The 19,866-nt window shown below is 33.4% G+C and overlaps 2 protein-coding genes across 11 annotated transcripts in view; one reads left to right on the top strand and one right to left on the bottom strand.

The window, feature by feature from the left end:
• The window catches only part of MCTP1 (multiple C2 and transmembrane domain containing 1), a 352,345-nt gene extending 346,526 nt beyond the window's left edge, over nucleotides 1–5,819 (top strand). For 9 of the 10 annotated variants that reach the window (XM_024746952.1, XM_024746948.1, XM_024746954.1 and 6 more), the window contains 2 exons: nucleotides 1,668–1,765; nucleotides 3,236–5,819. In XM_024746952.1, coding sequence (XP_024602720.1) covers nucleotides 1,668–1,765; nucleotides 3,236–3,307 — 170 coding nt within the window. In that variant the 3' untranslated portion in view covers nucleotides 3,308–5,819. The remainder of the gene's footprint in view (nucleotides 1–1,667; nucleotides 1,766–3,235) is intronic. The other variant, XR_003003489.1, reaches the window with a different exon arrangement.
• An 8,653-nt stretch (nucleotides 5,820–14,472) lies between these two features.
• SLF1 (SMC5/6 complex localization factor 1) overlaps nucleotides 14,473–19,866 on the bottom strand; it is a 57,624-nt gene continuing 52,230 nt past the window's right edge. Inside the window, exons 19-21 of the mRNA XM_024746980.1 lie at nucleotides 18,601–18,693; nucleotides 18,010–18,192; nucleotides 14,473–15,412 (exon numbers count right to left, since the gene is read on the bottom strand). Coding sequence (XP_024602748.1) covers nucleotides 14,931–15,412; nucleotides 18,010–18,192; nucleotides 18,601–18,693 — 758 coding nt within the window. The 3' untranslated portion in view covers nucleotides 14,473–14,930. The remainder of the gene's footprint in view (nucleotides 15,413–18,009; nucleotides 18,193–18,600; nucleotides 18,694–19,866) is intronic.

Raw genomic sequence — 19,866 nt, 5'->3', positions numbered from 1 at the left:
ATACGAATGGCCAACAGATTCATGAAAAGATGCTCAATAACCGTAGTCACTAGGGAAATGCAAATTAAAACCACAATGAGAGAGCACCTCATGCTTGTTAGAGTGGCCATTATCAAAAAGATAAGAAATGCTGGTATGGATGCAGAGGAAAGGGAACCCTTGTACACTGTTGGTGGGAATGTAAATTGGTACAGCTTCTATGGAGAACAGTAGGGAGAGGCCTTAAAAAAATAAATATAGAACTACCATATGATCCAGCAATTACACTTCTGGGAATTTATCCAAGGGAAACAAAGACTAACTCCAAAAGATATCTGCACCCCCATGTTCATAGCAGCATTATTTACAACAACCAAGACATGGAAACAATCTAAGTGTCCACTGATGGATTAATGGATAAAGAAGTGGTATACAATGAAATATTATTCAGCCATAAAAAAACAAGGAAATCCTGCCATTTGCAACAACATGAATGGCCCTTGAAGGTGTTATGTTAGTGAAATAAGAAGTCAGAGAAAAACAAACACTGTATGATTTCACTTATATGTGGAATTGGAAAAAAAAGCAAAAATAAAACCCCTCAAAAGCCCAAACATCAAACTCACAGAAAAAGAGAAAAAAAATTTTTCTTTTGTCTATACGAGATGATGGATATTAGCTAAACCTACTGTGGTAATCATTTCACTATATGTGTACATCAAACCATCATGCTGTATACCTTAAACTTGTATGTCAATTATTTCTCAAAACTAGAAAAAGAAAAAAATCTTGATGTTTTGGGGGCTCATCTCTCCAGGTGCAATTCTTAAAAGTTGGGGAAGCCTGATTTGGGGTTCAAACCCTCACTGCTCAGAGAGAAGTCCCTCCTGATTGTGGGTTCTCAGGCTAGGGGTGGGGTTCATGGTGTGGTTGTGTCCCTGCCTCTCCTACATGCTTCGATGTGGGCCTTCTCACGATGGCCAGTGTGTAGACTCACTCAGCCAATTTTTAGGTTATTTTCAGAGGTAGCTGCTCCATATGTAGCTGTAGATCCAGCATGTTGGTGGGAAGAGATGTGTTTGGGATCCTTATATGTCGCCATCTTCAAAGCTTTTTAGTTTTTTAAAGCTGGTGGTAAACCCTTCCAAATTCCAGGTCATTTTGAAATTAAAACAGAAAAAACAAAAACCCAGGTTAGTTTGCATAATAACAACACCTCCCCACCACTGAAAAAAAAAAAAGCGTATCTTTTGAAACGGGGGAACCAGTAAGTCAGATTTCTTGCCTTAAAAACAATCCCAATCCAAAATGTAGGGAGACAAGTTTCATCATAGTTGAAACATTAAAGCAAAGCTTCAAAGTGCTGTAACACTGAGGGGAAAGGCAAGATAGGCCAGGTGCCTTTTGTTTCCCAAATAGAAAGCCTTTCCTGCTGGGAAGAAGCCACTGAAGTACAAAGAGAAAAACAGAGCAGCCATGGAGCTGGGAAGGTGGAAAGGAGGGAAAGAGGGAGGGAGGGAGGGAGGGAGGAAGGAAAGGAAACAAACTGGGTTTACTGGTTCAGTCAAGGCTGAAATAAAGGCAGCTTAATCTGGATCTTTAAATCACCACAACACTTTTGCCAGAAATGTGTATTTGAACTCCAGACTTTATAGATTTCAATAATGTTTGATCTGTCACTTTTTCAGGCATCAATAAATTTACAAAAAAGCTGCGGAGTCCATATGCAATTGATAATAATGAACTACTTGACTTCCTTTCCAGAGTCCCTTCAGATGTGCAAGTGGTATGTAGGTTTCATTATTATAACTACAGGCATAGCTCATTTTATCGTGCTTCACTGATATTTCTTTTCTTTTTTTTTTTCTTTACACGTTGAAGGTTTGTGGCAACCCCGCACTGAGCAAGTCTATTGGAACAATTTTTCCAACAGCATTTGCTCACTCTGGGTCACATTTTGGTAATTCTTGAAACATTCTGAACTTTTTCATTATTATTATATTTGTTATGGTGGCCTATGATCATTGATCATTCATGTTACTATTTTAAAAAGATTAATACTTGCTGAAGGCTCAGATGATGTTTAGCATTTTTTAGCAATAAAGCACTTTTAAATTAAGGTATTACTGTTTTAGATATAATGCTATTGCACACTTAATAGACTTCAGTATACCATAAACAGAACTTTCATATGCACTGGGAAACCAAAATATTCACGTGACTTGCAATATTTGCTTCACTGCAGTGGCCTGGAAACAAACATGCAATATCTCTAAGGTATGCCTGTATCATTTTAATCTAAGTGTGGCATTAGGTTTTAACTTTTATATCCATTTAATTTTGAAGGTTTTAGAAGAGCTAAGTAAAGCTAATAAAGCCTGTAGAAGATTTTGCCATTCAGGAATTAGCCCAGTTTGGGGTGTTATCCAAGAAGAACTTACAGAGAAGATTGGGGAATGAGAGGGCATTGCATAGAGAACCTACCAGGGTGTCAGGGGGACAATCCTCCCCCAAGGTTCAGCTGGAGTTTGTGAAGGGAAGTCACCATCACCTGAAGGAGGAATTAGGAATATTAGATGGTGAAAGCAAAGTGTGCCAGCAGATACTGAGAAAAACACTTCCTTAAATAAATTGCATGAATTAAGTGAGTTTTAAAGATGTCTGTTTTAGAGATCAGTGAAGGGGGAAAGAGTAACTGATTTTTGAGAACCGGGGCATATCTCAATCCTTTGAAAGCCTTGGAGGTTAATTAATGCCCATTGATCATTAAATATTTTCAGAGTAAAATGAGAAATGTTTTTATCAAATTATTGAAGCTGGGTTGCAGCAATACCTTTTTCCTTTGTTTCAGCTGAGTTTTTGATTTAGTATCAGACATGAGAGTGGGCTGGATGGAGATAAAGCTTATATTAAACAAGCACACAATAAATAATTATAGAGAACCATTATTCGGCCCTTCAAAATAGATGGAGATGGTTCTGCTTTTAATGTTACTTGGGTATAGGCAATAGAGACCTCAGCCTGTTACCAAAGTTCACATCAGGGCTCTCATGTAGATTCTGGCAAGATTTCCCTTGACTCTTTGCTCTATCATTCTATTGTTTTCTGCATCCCAGCTGCAGATCGCATACAGCTTCCAGAGCGAGCACTTTCTTTTTCCCCAAGCATAGTCAGATCCTCTCAATTCCTTTGCTTTTCCTTCCTTTGCCAGAAAGTGGCCACCTGACCAGCCTTTCTCTGAACTCTGTTTAAACAGGTGCAATACCAAGAACTGAAACCAGATCCTTCTCATAGCCCATGTAAAAGGAAGAAAAACAATCTTGGCTAGCCAGCTCCCAGCACTGAGGAGACCAGCATCTGTTTGGGAAGATAAAAGGAAAAGCCTTCAGCCTGAGCTGCATTTTCTTTCTTTCTGTTTTTTATTTATTTTGCCATTTTACCATGATTGAGAGAATTTGTAAATAGTGTACAAAGGCATACGTCTTTGAAAATATACTTCCATTGTACGGAATCAATTTGATAAAGGTTTAGCTATTGCTGCGTGAAAGCCTTGTTAGCTGTGGATAATAATATAACACATTGGAACAACAAATGTTAAGAATGGTAACATTGGGAGATACACATTTCTCTAATTACAAGTGTAAGAACTAGAATATTAAATGCTCAGCTGTGCTCTGATTAAATCTACATAAAATGTAAATGTCAATTTGATTTTAAAGTTTTTTTTTAATGTGACTATTTTTTATCTAAAAAGTAATCCATTACGGTTTTCTATGTTTTATACATTTCAAAAGGGAGGAGGGATCCCAGAACCTAAATAATGGAACAGATGCATTACAACTTAACATAGATTCGGATCCTGATATTCATTCCTGTGCAAATTATTTAGATATGACTAGGCTGACTTTAAGCTAATGAGTGAAGGTATATTCACCTCCTCAAGAGAATCTTCCACACACTGAAATCCGACAAAGAAAATTTCCGAATCTTCTATCAATCATTCCATCTAAAACCTTAAAATCTCTACAGGACTACACAAAAAATACTGCCAGGTTTATAAATGATGATTGCCTATAAGGATTTTTATACCAATCACTATTAATTTGTGCCAAATTAGCAACCCAGTTCAGTTGTCAAAAATCTAGCAAATTAAATCCACATTGCTTTTGGTGTCAGATTATGCCTCTGTGCATCTAAAAATATTTAATACTCAAGTGTTCTCACAGAAAAAAAATGTATCTACTTTCTTATTAGGTTACTGAACTGCTTTAATATGCATATTATGATTTTTGTTATTAGTGTGAATTTTAACATAGAGGAGAATGCAGTGTGCTAAGTGATATGCCAGTGTTTCATTACATTCATTTATAGAAAAAAAAATCATTCTTGAAAATATGAATGCATGAAAACCTATTTTGTAAAATAAACTGCTTATGGGGAGGGGGTTTGCCTTTGAAAATGTTTCACTACTTACCATAGAATCTATACTTAAAAATTGCATTCCCGACTCTCATGTAGTTTTTGTACCTAACTTCCTGGTATATCAAGGGAGTATACCTCTAGAGAGAGAGAATCTGGTGAGAATGTCTTACTTCCCTGACTTGGTAGGGGACTAAGCTTGGTTGAAATTGCTGCAGTGTTTTGCACTACTTTATTAACAATGGACTGGGATAGGGTGAAGGTGGGGGTCATGCTGGAAAAATGTAGAAAAGCCAGAAGCGAGAAATATATATTTCACTCTATAGGAAGATTCTTTAAAAATAAATTTAATCTCATCAAAGTTGATTTTTAAAGTATTTTTATTTTAAAGCTATGTTGTTAAATACTGTTTCTTATGATAAAACTATTTTGATCTGTTTATACACTATGCTTGAAAGAATGTCAATTAAATTCCCTTTCTACAGAAAGGCTTTGACCTCAATATGCTCTATTTAGCGCATCATGTTTATAATGACATGCTTACATCCGCATACCATCATCGTTTAAGACAGACGTAATACTTCATGAAGCTGATGTTGCTACAGGAAGTTTACTGATGGAATAATTTGTTTGAAATAACTTTTGATTATACTTTGTGTGAGCTTTGTGTTCTATGCTGACATTGTCTACTCAAATGTCTACAAGCCTGATATTCTAACACCTCCGATGTACCTAGTGGATAGCAACCATTAACAGATGACTAATTTCTGTTTCATGCTATCAAATTTCAGATGTTTAGTTCAATGGTAAGGTTGACTATTCACTGCATTAAATAAAAAAATAATCTTTTCTAAAAATAATCAGTACTTTTTTTTTTGGTCTCATATAAATAATATTATACTTAAAGAAACCCAGGTTTGGTTTGGAAGAAAAAAGGCTTTCCCTGAAACCTTGCGTGCTGTATAAAACGCAGCACCTTGCAGGGGTGAGTATCCAGTGACACTCCTAGAGAAGTAAGAACTATCTTGAGGCATGAAAGTGATATTCAGGGGAAGCTTCATTGCTTTTACAAACTACTGCACTCACAGACTGAAAACAAGAGACTGTGAATAATAGAACTTTAACCAGATCTTTCTTCTTCTCACGAAGGCACGATTTTGCCTTCTGAAAGCTGCTTAACTTGATTTGTTTTTGAGAGGTTTGTAAACACATAAATATTTTAAGATATCTTAAGAGACTGGATGTCACTCTAACACCTATTTGGACTGCTATATACAGTAGTCATATGAACTATGAAATACATTCCTCAATATCCTTTAGTGAGTAAATTCACTGAAGGTCATTCATTATCCAAACTACTATTATTGCCACTAATTGTGGTAATTTATAAGAAATGCATATTTAAAACATTTTCCATTTATAAAAAGAACATGGTACTTCTTGTTTACTTTGGTACTGTTCCACAGACTCAAATTGATAGGTGCTGTCAGGATTCCAATTAATTTTGAATCATTCTAGACACTAGGATAATCTGAATTGAAAGATTCTTTAAGTGACTTTGCTCTGTGATATATTTATTGAGTACCAACTATACGACTTGCCCTGTCATAGGCAATGGTCAAACCAATGATAGCATATTAAAATCAAATCTGGAGTTAAAGTATAGTAAGAGCAAATTTTAATTGATATGTTTCTGAAAGTATCTTTTATAGAATTTTATTGTGTTATTTAAAAGTGAAGAAAAATTTAGTAGTAAGTTCTCTTATCCAGGGACCATATTCCCATTTTGATCTCAATATCCAAATGTCTCTAATGCTGAATGTCTCTACTTCTGTATTAACAGGTCTTATTCAAAGGCTTTAATTTCAGTTTATACACTAGTTAAATATATCTAAATGTTTATTTTTGAGTTTTGTACTCAGCATTAATAACAAATCAAAATATAAAAGGCAGTTGCTGTTCCAGAAATGCAAGTAAAGAGAGCCACCATTATACTTCTTGCAAAAGCCTGTTTATTATTAAATTAATGCTTAAATTCTGGGGCTTTAAATGTCAAGCGTGTGTGTGTGTATTTGTGTACAGATGCCTATTCATTTGTTTGATTAGTGTGTCTAGAATCAGCCTTTTCTAATTGCTTGGTCAAGTATGAATTAAAACCACATAAAAAATAATGAAAAGAATACTTACAATAGTGTCATTCCTTTGGATTATAATTCTCCTTCCCAGGATGACTGGTGTAACTCACTGAAAGAAAAAAATATAAAACATCCTTTTTTTCTGGTGAAACTGTTACCTCTTCTGCCTCAGTTTCTACATTTGTACAGTGGCAGTCACATCATGACTTATTCCAGCTGAATTGCTGAGATTTAAGAAATACCAAGGAAAATTTCTTATCATGTAAGAATACTACGCAGATAAAACCATGAAATGTCCAAAATGGTCATATGCTATAGAAACTAACAACACTGTGAAAGGTTTGCTGGAATTTAATGTTTCTATCTGTGCTTTTCCAAAGGGATCTGGGGTTAAGAACCAAAAACCAAAAAAGGTCAGGGGAGATGAATCAAATAATTCAAATTGGTTTCAAATGAGTCAGTTTATTGGGCTATTCCTTCGCATTCTGAACTGGTAACAACCAAAAAAGTGTTCTGTTGCATGCACAAGCAGTATTTTTGTAGACAGGGTTTTTTTTTTTTTTTTAATGTATATGATGGTTGTGTCTCCAAACGTCACTGAAAAATTATATGACTCCATTTTTAAAAAAGGTAACGAAATGGCACTGCTCTTCTGCTCTACTCAATTAATGGTGTTACTAGATTAAGCTGAAAGCTCTATTTGTATTAAGAAAAACAGAAATAGGTAAGTAGCTGTGCCAAAGTTTTTTCAGTTTGTAGTAAAAATAAAATTGCAATGTTAATTCTCCCCTGCTGTAGATTCTTCAATGGTCTTTCAAAAGAGAAAAGGAATGACCAACGTGAGAGTCAATGAGCGAACCTACAAACCACCTCTCATTTTCTCGGGAATAAATAAATGCACCTGAGGAGACCTGGCTGAGTGAGGTTATTACTGCTACGAGTGAGGCAAGATGGTAATATAGGCTTAGTTCCCCATTTCGGTCAAAGACAAGCTTCAAAATGACACGAGTCAACATGAGGCATTTTATTTTGCCAGAGTTCAGATGGTAAGTTAGGAAATGCTAACTGCATAGAGAAAGGTGCGCCCCTGGCCCCAACCACTTTTAATTGTCTCTTTATGACTGAAGACACATCTGAGACAACAGTCAAGAGTAATTACAAAGACAGCTGGACAACAGCAGAGAGGTGAGGGGGAAGGAAATGCCAAGATCTGTCCCAAGTTCAGAGATGTTCTTTTAATAAAGCTACTCAGAATACTGGAAACCTTAAAACTAAACTCTACATTATTTCCGCAAAACATTTTTCCTACAGTACTGATTATGACAATTACAAGTCAAAATCTGTGTGTAACTTGTAATATTGAAACCATGGAAAACAATTTATTGATGTCAAGAACTAATAAACTCTGCAACCTTACACAATGGTATACCTACCCCTTCCCTTTGTCCTGGAACTCTTACAAAGTTCAGATTTCACTAACACAGAGACCTAGCAAACCATAGGAAGGTCTCTGAAGCACATGGTAACCCACCCAGAAAAGTAAAATACTATGTATGTTTTTAGAAGTAGTTTTAGAACAGATCAATGTAGTATTCGGTCTTTTTGAAGTTGCTGAACATTACCTTTTAAATTTCCCTGTGGGATGAAAAAAAGCATTTTCAGATATAATAGATAAAAACTTTTGGGGGGATATCATGAAACATCGAGCATTTGATAATTTAACCAAGAATCAGGCATACTAACTCTTATAGGGTGGGTTACCAGGTACACACCATCCATTCTTCTGGCACTATGATGCTAATACAAAGAACACACATGTACTTGGATTTCTCAGTGACTGACAACAACACTGACAAGCGAGAAATCTACCCCAAAAGACACAGTGATGTGATACTCACCAGTGTACTGTAGTTATGATGTAGGTATACAATGTATTTATATAAAACAATTGTTAAAATATTGTATTTTGAATTGTACTACTTAAAACAGTAACTTACAAGAAGCCATTTTCCTCACCTTCACAGAAGAGGTGCAAAATAATATGCTCTGGACAACAGTGGCAAGACACTTTTGCTCAGAATTCTCTCAGTAGACGACTGACTGCTTACATCTGAATTCATGCTGTAAATAGTAATATTTAGAAGGGAATTTTTTCCAGGTGTATTATAATAAAAGAAAACAATTCTCAATTTAATCACACAGTGGTGAACTCCCTTTAAAGGAATTTAAGATACAGCCTTTGATAAATGTAGTCATCATTTAATCTTACAGTTTCTCCCTGATTTGGGGTGTTGAATCTGGAAAAAAAAAAAAATCAGAACAAGTAAATTCTTCAGGTTCCCTGAAAGCTTCTAAAATCAGAAAAGGCTAATAGTGAAGATATGGTATCATGACTCCACAAGGTGTCTACATGAAGTTTAAACTTTAGCAATTTAGGAATCCTACTAAACAGTAATGACCCCGCCCAATATGGTAGGGCACTGCTTTGAAGAGGCTTAAACAGAAGACAGAAGCAGCATATCAGTAAAATAAGCCAGATTTACTTTCAAAGGAAGGGCATATAGTCCAAGAGTATTATTTGAGATCTGCATTAGATGATACTAGGCTTAATTACATCCTTACCTTGAAGAAAAATGGCATATTTTAAAAATGCACTTTATATTTTAAAAAGTCCAATAGATGCCAGTTTAAATAAGACAACTTTAGAAAAATTTCAAAACTGATTCTTATTTATATTAGGAGCATTACTTTAAAAAATAAATTGGCTACTGGTGTTATACACAAATATAAATCATGTTGCAGAGAAACTTGGAGAAGTGAAAAACAAATATTCAAAATTCTATCAGAAATACACCACTATTAGCAGTGGATTTGCTTACAATCTTTTCCCCTCTGTAATTTTACTTAGATAAAATAATTTTTAATTACATTTAAATAGTTTCTATTTTTTAAAAAGGACTAAAATTAATCCAGGAAAAAGGAATTAAGGGAACAAGTTCAACCACTTTTTATAAATGGCTTTCAACCTCTCTTTAAGTCTATTTCCTCCAATAACATGACTGAGTATGAACTTAAAAGTATTTTGAAAAAAAAAGAGTAAAAGAACTAAAATCATGGGAAAACAAGAAATGAGAAATCTAGATTTGCATCACTTTTAAGAAAGGACTGAATCTCACTAGTCAAAATAGCCTATTTCTGATGATACCATTAAAGTTGGTATTTTTATTCTTTATTTTGAGTGAATTTTAACTAAAAGAATCTTCCACCAAACACTTATCTTGACCCTTGGTTTACTGAACATGGTTCAAAATTTTCAAAGACAGTTTATTCCTGAGATGAGGAGATCTGTCTGCCTTTTTTCTGATTTCATACCTTCACTACCTCCTCAGTATATTAAACAGCATCTAGAAATCTTTACCCTCTTTAAACCACAATGATTCCTAACCATTTTCCCTCATCCCTTTGCCAAGTTTTCATCTTTACAATTCTGCTTTTAAGTTTTCATGGAAAGCTCTTTAAAATGCATATTTTAACACCACATATTACTTACTGCTCTATAATTTTGTCTCTGTTATAAAATAGAAACAATGCAAAGTAGAAAAAAATGCATCTTTAGGATGAAGTCAGATAACCAAGATATATATTCCTTAAAACCAAAACAAAAAGCTATTACAAATCAAACCATTCTGGTCATTAGAAAAATTTATCAGTGTCATGACATAAACCATGGCTGACCTAACCTTTAAGTTGAGAAGTACTGACAACAAACTAAATTCTTTTTATCTGTCACCACTTTAAGATTAATGATTTTTTCAACAAGACTATTTCCTCTGAGGACAGAAGAATGGAAAATCATTGGAAATTTTAGTTCATCTCTTATTAAGATAAATGATAGTATAATATGTGTAAATTCAAAGCTGGATTCCAGACTTTCAGTTCAGTGCAATTTACCTGCTGGAAGTGCTAAGCACATTTTTAAAAAATTCCACTCTTTGGTAGAAATAAATCATACATTCCAACATAGTCATTCTCTATTAATGTTTAACACCCATTATGCATTAATGTTCACTTGATCTAATTTAGATACTTTTGAAAGGAAGAGGATTAGATTTACCAAATCTGGGTTCAACTGTCTGAAAAGATTTGGGGACCACAGTAAAAAGACAAAAATTTGGAGAAAATGTTTCATCTTTAACTGGAGACAGCTCTTTATAGATGCTTGAATAAGGAACTTAATTTTTTTGGTCTATGTTAAGGGTAATATTACATATTACAAATTAAATATATAAAAATAACATTATATACTTATCTTATTAGGAATATTATTTTTATATAACTAATCACTGGTTACACTGTTGATTTAATACTGTTGGATCTTAATTCAGCAAGTAGTTTAAAAACAGAATAATTCACTATATTTGTTCTAAAAAAGAAAAAAAATATACATATATTCAACAGTACAAATACAATACTACAAAAAAAAATCAATCACTTGTGTCTAGTGCTAAGGGTTATATTTCAAGATTACAAAAATATATAGTGTAAGTGTATTTGAACTATATGCCTACACCAAAAAACAAACAAAACCCAAACCATATGGTAATGAATTCAAATACATAAAATATTAGAAAATATTTTGTACATCAAATATAAATACAAAATGTAATCTTGCTTATTAACACAAAAGTACTAATTATCAAATTCCTCTGTGATAAAAAGCTAATCACTTGGATTTGTGATTGGAAAATGTCCTTTTAAAAATAATTTAATAGAATGTTCCCCCCGCCCCCAGCAATTCACGTAAATTCATGTCTCTAAGAAAGAAAGTTGCTTGGTACTTTCATAAACTGGGAAGCATGAATTAAAGTATAACATTTTGGATGTTCTCAAAGATTAGCATTTACTTAAGAGAGAAAACTTTTTTGACTGTCTAACAATAATGTTAAAACTATCTTGTTCGTTTCCTCTGAAAAGGTCTTCTTTTAGTGCGATTTGCAGTACTCTAAAAGATGTATGCTTAAAACCTAAAAAAACAATACCACAACCTTTTCTAATTAACTTATAGTCTAATAATCTCTGATTCTGTATCAGAGCAAATAACCACCAAAGTACATCATCCTACCATAATTCATCTTAACCTACAAGGTGAATTTTTTGATAACATAATTTGATTTATAAGAAATAGTTAACTATTCCATGTCTTCAGTTTTGACATCATCAGGCACAGCGTAATTCCAAAAATGCCATCACTGACCTTTCTAACTCAATCCACATTTGTTATAAAAACAATTATCATTCTGAATTTTGCAAGCTCCACGTCAGCAAGAGGTGCGACTGGTGTGGAAGCTACGTGATAAACGCCTGAGGGAAAGAGTGCCTCATGTCACTCAAAAATGACCCCTTTCTACTGATTAAGGGGCAACAGTGACAGGCTCTCATCAAGTTCATCACTTAACTGGAAAGGTGTGTAAATGCATATGGATTGCACATTCCATCAAAAATTTTCTCCTGTGAAGGTATTAACTTCCTATAACAGAATAAGCAAAAATGGCAAACATTTCCTAGTGTTTATATAAAGGATCCTAGCATTAATGCATTTGTGTTTATCTAGGAATGAGTACTGGGGTTCACTAAGATTGCAAAAGCACACACCACACTCTATTCACTCTAAAATTGCTAGTCACACTGATCAAATGATTAAACTATCAAACCCTTCACATTTAAAAAGAAACGAGAACACCAATTATTACTGTAAATTTAAGAAACACCCAAACTGAAATTAATTTTCTTCAACAGCCTATACAGAAGACAATAAAACTAGACTTACCTTCCTAGAACGTAAGCTCTTCCTCTTTTACTGTAGTCAGCCCCTGTCAAGCATACCACCTGGTACATAATAGGTGTTCAAGAAACGATGAATTCAAAACACTGATTAATTTAGCATTTAATTTATATGTTTTTCTGGTTATCTTGGACTTAGTGAAATGACAAAAATTGTATATACTTGGACCACTTTATTATGTGTAGGGAAATTAAGAACTAGTAAGCTCGAAAACTTCATAGAGACCCTTCCTAAAAAGCTGCCAGGAAACATTCTAAAATCTTTTATATTCCAAATATTTGTGGGGATTACGCATGGAGAAAGCTGAATCTTAACAGCTCAGAAATCTCCTTCCAAGCTTTATTTTCTATTGTAATAAGGGCTTTCATAGGCCTTTCTTTCTTTTTTTTTTAAAAAAAACAACTCCATTGAACTATGATATGAAATCTGGCAGAGTACAATGATAAATAGCATTACTCAGCCTTCGCTTCTCTTCAGTGGCTGCAACTTTGAGATGCCTACAGCTAAAATGCCAGGGGTCAGAAAGTCTATGAATTTTATCTATTAAAATTTCCCCTTTCTCTACATCTAAAATAAATTTGAGGCAGTTATTATGTTTTCTAAAATAAAACATAAGTAATATGGGAAATAAAGTTTCTTATTGCAGGTTTAAATTCATATATATTTATTGGTATTTTTAACTAGGCCACAAAGCAGTAATCTGTTTGCCAAGTTATACTTCTGAAGAAGTACAAACTGCAATGACACCTTCTTGAGGTAGAGACTTCAATGGCATTTGAGTGTTTAATATTTCATGTCAGCATGGCTTGTAGAAATTGGCAGACAGAACAGTTATGAATTATTAATACTAATTGCAACTAAATGAATATTTCTTGCGAACATTTAATTTAGAAAACTACTTTTTCTTAGCAGTTAATTATCTACTTTTTCTTAGCAGTTAATTATCTCATTAACTTAGAATTATTAGCAACTTAAGAAATTACTATCTAAATGATTCGTTGTAACTAAAGAGTTAAGAATGCAAAAGGAAGTAACATTTATTAAGTGCCATATAAGGTGAATGGCTAATAACTTAATTCTATCATGACCAAGATACCTGGTGTTATTTCCACTTGACAGGTAAGAAAACCAAAGCTAGAAAGAAACCTGCTTTGTAATTCAGTTAGTAAGAAATTACACAAGGATTTGAAACTATGTCTGTCTGATGTCAAAGTCTATGTTTTTGTTAGTTTACCAAGCAAATGTTACTCCACATGCCTTCACAAGTGACGTAAAGTGGCTACTCTTTGGAATAAAAATGTTCTTACACATCATCTGGGGAAGCGCTTTACTCTCTATGAGCATTATAATGTTCCTTAGTCATGTTTTCTCTGATATTTTGGCAAGTAACAATAAACATCAAAAGAGAGTTGTATGATGTCACATTTGAAGGCTAGCTAGAAACAACTAATACTTCTTACAGTATGTGTAAAAAATTACTGATTTTAAAATGTAGGAAAAAAACTTGACTTTTATAAAGTAATGTAGCAATTTTTAGTTTAGACTGTAAACCCAGTAATAAGACTCTCAGCATTTGTATCCTGCTAAAAGATCTACTTTCAAAATAAAACTAAAGTGTGCTTCTTTAGCAGATTAATTGCTGTGAGATCATCACTTAAGTTACATAAAATCGAAATGGAAGTTCTAATGTTTCTTTTCCAGCTGTATCACAATGTAACTTATTCCCACTAGTAAAGCAACTCCAGTTTCAAAAGTAATTATTATCCATATCCTTTCTTTTAGTTTTACTACAAATTACTATTAGGAAAAACTGCAAATTGAAATGTTACTACTCTGTAAATACATACTGTACATTAAGATTTTAGATAATCTCAAATCCTTTACTTTGTTGCCATTTATAATCTTAATAAAACATTATGAAGCAAAATGTTTTCACTTACAGAATAGTGGTTACATGGAGTAGAAATACACTTTCTATAGGAACTGCTAAAATAAAATAGATCAAGGGATCAAACTATTAGCACATTTACTAAATTTAAAAACCAAAAGAATATATTATTGTGAATTTTGAAATGTTTATTTTAGAAACACGTAAAACTGAGTATTTTATTCCAACAGCCTACAGAGAAGAAACAGGGAGCTACATGTTTATAGGTGCACATTTGCATGAATATTCTTGCCATGATGCTAAGACCCAGAACACCTACAAGAGAGGACATTACATTTTGATTTGAAAAAATATTTAAATTAAAAAATTTTACATGTACAATATAAATAAATAATACTTTTAGAACAAAAAATAATAAAGACTAATAAATGCAATGTGTATCAAACAAAACTATTTTTTACTTTTGAGTTAAATCCTACACACTGGAAAAAGAAGCCTATACTATAGCTTTGGATAAGTTCTTTAAGTGCTTTAAAGATTTAGCAAGGCTGCAAATTCTGTCAATAAATAAATGAAATTATTTATTGTTTATAAGCTATGAAGTCCATAATAAATGACAAAGCAAGCTGAGCAGGTTTAGAAAGCTGACCCATATTTTCTGTTATCATCATGAAAACTCAGTGACCGACCGACACATCATTTCCAATGTCACCAATAAGGCCTCAGTGTGTACTCCAGGACACGCTTTTAAATTCTCAGGGAGTTCCTTAAGAATATTTGGGAGTTTCTGCAATGTCTTTATATTTCTAGCATAAAGATCCAATAACCAGTCAGTACGAGCACTAGTGGTTTCCTTATAATTCTGACAAACTATAAGCAGGTCATTTAGATGAGTTAATCCTCTGAAAGCTAAGAAGAGCTCTGAAGACAAACCAAAAACTGAACAAAAATTTAGCAACATCCTACTAAGTAAAAATGAGCCAAATTCAAGTTGCTGGTGGTAAAAATGTTTCTCTGCTTGTGCATGAAAGTTCTCCACTGTATCTTCTATTTTTGTGATAGCAAATAGTTCTTCCTTGACTTGAGATGATACCACATAATCCAAGGGCAATTCCCCCTTAGAGTTCCTCTGCTGCAGAAGCACTGGGCCTGTGAAAAAGAACATGCAAAACGTTAAGAGTTAAACATTCTTATTTTGGCAGTGTAACAGCCATTTTCTCTCTCCTTTTTTCCCCAAAGCATCCAGGGCTCAGTTTACAGTCATATTTTGTAGTAATTCATATTGACATAATTAACTGGTTCTATATACTAACTGACTAATAAAGGTGCATTAGAAAAAGATAATCTAGTCAATTGCCTAATCAGGTTTGCCTAAAAGCACATGCCTTAGTTCAATAAATAACATATATGGTTTTAAATTTTAAAAAAAACTTTGATAAAACTTTATAAGTTGTCATCTTCAAATAAGAATATCAGTGTTCCTGGAGGAAATTTTAAAAAAATACATTTATCTTAAATTCTGTGTAAGAGCCTTAAAGGTATTTCATAATATCACCAAGCGGAAAAAGTACTGACCCCTTCCATTGCTAATAGGCAATGGTAGCAGTGCAGACTGCAAAACTTTGCCCAGACACAGAACACGTTTTTCATTATCCTTGCTTATGTTCAATTTTTAATATAGGTAACTGATTCACAAAAAGTAAATATTAACTGCTCTGGGAAAAACTCAGATTTCATCCATCTATGCTAGCTACACCCATCTAACCATCTACTAAGAAAGTTTTGAAGATACAGTTTATCCCTTGGGTAGTTAAGGATGATATGAGAGGGGCAAAATAACAATGACTCAGTATTTGGTCACACAGTACAGGAGTACTTCGCACCTCTGCCAGTCAAGTCCTATATTATTTATGTACTTTGCCATAAAAATGTTACAAGGGATATAAAAGTTTGAGTACTAGCAGACATAATCAGAAGATTCTACCATACAACACAGATCTTATTGTCAGAGATTACAGATCATAGCTGCTAAAACTCTTAATGATGAATCTGATGAGACACATGTAGTGGCCTAGATATAAAATGTACTTAATGCAAAAGATCAACCAGTAATGACATACGATTAATGTATCATTTACGGAAAACATCCTAAATCAAAATTAGATCTATTTTCATTATGTTGATATTTCAAAAAATACGTTTCAAGTTATTCCTGTTTAAAAGACAAAATACAACAAAATTATGAACACAAGATACCAAAAGTAAACAAAGGTTTTAGAAACATAATTTAAATTACTGCTCTCAATACTGAGCGACTCACAATGAAGAGATAATATAGTTTCTACAATGATGGTGTCAAACCATTTGACAGGTCCAAACTCAGATTATACCTAAGGCAAAGAGAAGTCTATGATTGCTGAAGGACCTTGATAAATGCAAATACAAGTAGATTTCCTCTCTTGGGACAAAGAACTCATCAGTTTACTATTCTTCACTAGAGGTCCTAAAACAATTCACATTGGTTACTATAATGCCTTCTTCTTCTGAAAAGTTGGACTTAATACCTTAATACAATAATGGCTTTTACATCACTTAGACCAACTGAAGCAAAGCCAAATATTGGCTTGGAATGTCACATACATAGTTAAGTAGAAAACTAAAACACTTAGGAGATATAACAGTATGGTTTTGTAAACATATAATACTAAAAAAAGTATAAGAACTGAAAAATACATCGATTATGAAATGGTATAAGTAAAACAGACACACTAAGGCCTTTAGGGGGCAGGAGAAGACTATAAATAACCAAACATGTTAAACTACCATGATATAGAGCCTTCCTCAGATAGATGACAGATAGATATAGATATATAGTAAAGAGATAGCTAAAGGAAATATGCTGTTTATTTTCATGCAGAATCAAATAGCTTTAATGACTGGATAAATAGTACAACAGTATTTTTAGTACAAATAAAAGTAATAGGAAATTTATACAAATCTTTGTGTATTATAAGCTAGTCATCACTTTTCCTTTATTTTTCCTTTTAAAATGCAAATTAGTTTTGAACACTTTGATATAAAATTTATATTATTCAGTTCAGATATAAGAAGAATATCACTGAGTTAGGGGGTGGAAAAAAGGGTTCTGAAAGCAGAGATCAGATAAGAAATCAGCAGAAAAAGCAGTAGATGAATATCAAGCTCAAGTTACTTCCATCACATACCCTCTGCACAACAGTTATTATCATTTGGAAGTCCTCCTACTTAACTTATTAATTGACTACAAAATGTGAATGAAGAAAAGATATTATTCTAGGATGTCTTTTTTGTAGTCTATAAAGAAAAGACTCATTAAAGAAAAGAATAATCGTTAGCAGTTATATATAGGAAATGAAACAAGAATGAAAAACCCAAGTACTCACAATTGAACATTTACATCCATTACACACTTTAAGTAAAAGGATTAATAGTAAAAACCAACACACTCAATTCAAAATACACTCTCGTAACAAAGGTAAAAAGGCTTAATAATACAGTAAATAAATACATTTTATGAAAAGGTTTTTATCCTCAGTAAATAAAAGGTGCTTACATTCTAGCAGAATTTTCATCTTTACTTTTTCATTAAAATGTAATAAAGGCATCGTTCCTTATAGAGCTTAAAATATAAAATACTTTCTACCTCTGAGGGATTCATCAAAAAACTGGATAATTTATCATAACCCATTTAGCATAAATGCACTCACCCCCATGCTGGAGTAGCAGCTTGCCAATTTCTACATGTCCGTTTGACAGTGCATCATGCAAAGGAGTCACCCCGTCCACTTGAGTGAGCAGATCTACCTCTGGACAACGTTGCAAAATTTCCTGGACACATACTGTGTTGCCATAGTTACAGGCTTCATGCAAAGGCGTCCAGCCAGCATTGTCTAAATTAGAAATCAAGGCAAATTTTAAAACGGCAAAAGTAGGACTTTTGGTAGTGAAGTATTGATATTCTACTTCCCTTCTCAGTGTGACTTTCTAAGTGCCTCATATACAAATAGAACTCTTTGATAAAAATGCCTAGGGTGTAATCATATTTCTAATTGTAAAAAATAAATTAAAAACTATTTTAAAATATTGATGTTGGGGTCTGATCAAAATATAGATGTCAAAAAATGGTTGTGCACTATTATACATCAATATGTGATGAATTTCTTGGTTTCGCTACTAGCAATACTTTAAAGATATGTTAGGTAAATATACTTAAATGATTTTTCTTAATGTTGAAATTAAACTATTTAATATCACAAATATTAAGACATTGAATTAGACAACAAAGATTTAGAACTTACCTTTAACATTGATGTCTATTCCTGGCATAGAGAGAAGAAGAATCAATTTCTCCACCTGGTTATTTATGCAAGCCCTATGGAGGGCTGTTTCTCCTGCCATAAAAAATTAATAGATTATTCCAGAGAAGACAAGATATCAACTAAAGAAAATAATCAAAGGGCATGAACTAGGAGATCTGGCCCCATGCCAGAAAATTATTTATTGAGTTTTCCTTTTGACTGGTTTAAACATCTCTCACATTAAAAAAAAAAAGAGGGGGGAGGGAACCCCACCAATCCATAGAGCCTCTCTGTTCTATCAGCAATTCAGCAATGAAATTCTACTAAAGGTTTAATATAGGCATTGTCTCCCCCTAGTTCAAGGTTTGAAGTTTCAATCCTGCTATAAAACCCTCAAATGATCAGAGAACACCAAATATACTGGGTTTTGCAGCAATAAAAGTTTAAAGTGCAATTGCCCTCTCTTAAATTTATTCATGAACCTACGTTAAATGTATGGCTCTTTTTTATACAGCATTTATAGCTTAATTCAAATGAATGTTTCTGGCTAAGCATGAGTGCCTCTACACACTCAAGTGTAATTCAGAACTTCAAATCCATTAACAGATGGTTTGCTGCTTCTCAATAGGCTGTCTGGCTTGGCTACAGCAGCACAGAGAAGGAGAAATGGGGGAATCTTAATATAAACACACACACACGCACACGCACATGCACACACACGAAAAAAATCCCTAGTACCATTTAAAGCTGAACAAGAATGACAAATAGAATGGCAAAGTCTTTTCTAGGAGGGGTGCAGTTAGTGCCTGCTGCCTAAAATTGACTACATCCCTCTCTGCTGTAAGCAAGATTAATAAGATATAAGTGACAATTTGATGTAAGGGGAATTTAAAAAAACATAATAACTGCTTTGAAAACAAATGAAATACATATTGAATCAAACTTTCTTGCTATAAAATACTAAGTAGCACATTTTTCCAGTGTTCAGTTTTACAGATTATCTCTGTAACTTCTACCAAAACATTTCTTTAACAAGCATTGAAAAGCTTTCGAAGTTTTTCTCTACTATTTCTCAATTCTCTTCCTCCCTCCAGTTCCTTCTGCTGTTCAGCTTAAAGCCATTCATATTCATTTTACTTTCTGACACAGTAAACAAGGAAAAAGGACACTGTTTTGTGAAGTTAATATCTGAGTTCACATTTAATACATTTTTCATATTTTGAGCCAAACGGGCAGTTATTCTGAATTTGTGATATGCTATTATGA

Source organism: Neophocaena asiaeorientalis, unplaced genomic scaffold (assembly GCF_003031525.2).
Source record: "Neophocaena asiaeorientalis asiaeorientalis breed wild unplaced genomic scaffold, Neophocaena_asiaeorientalis_V1.1 scaffold550, whole genome shotgun sequence".
Taxonomy (NCBI): Eukaryota; Metazoa; Chordata; class Mammalia; order Artiodactyla; family Phocoenidae; genus Neophocaena; species Neophocaena asiaeorientalis.
Note: the sequence above shows the minus strand (reverse complement) of the source record. Positions and strands in the feature narration are given on the sequence as shown.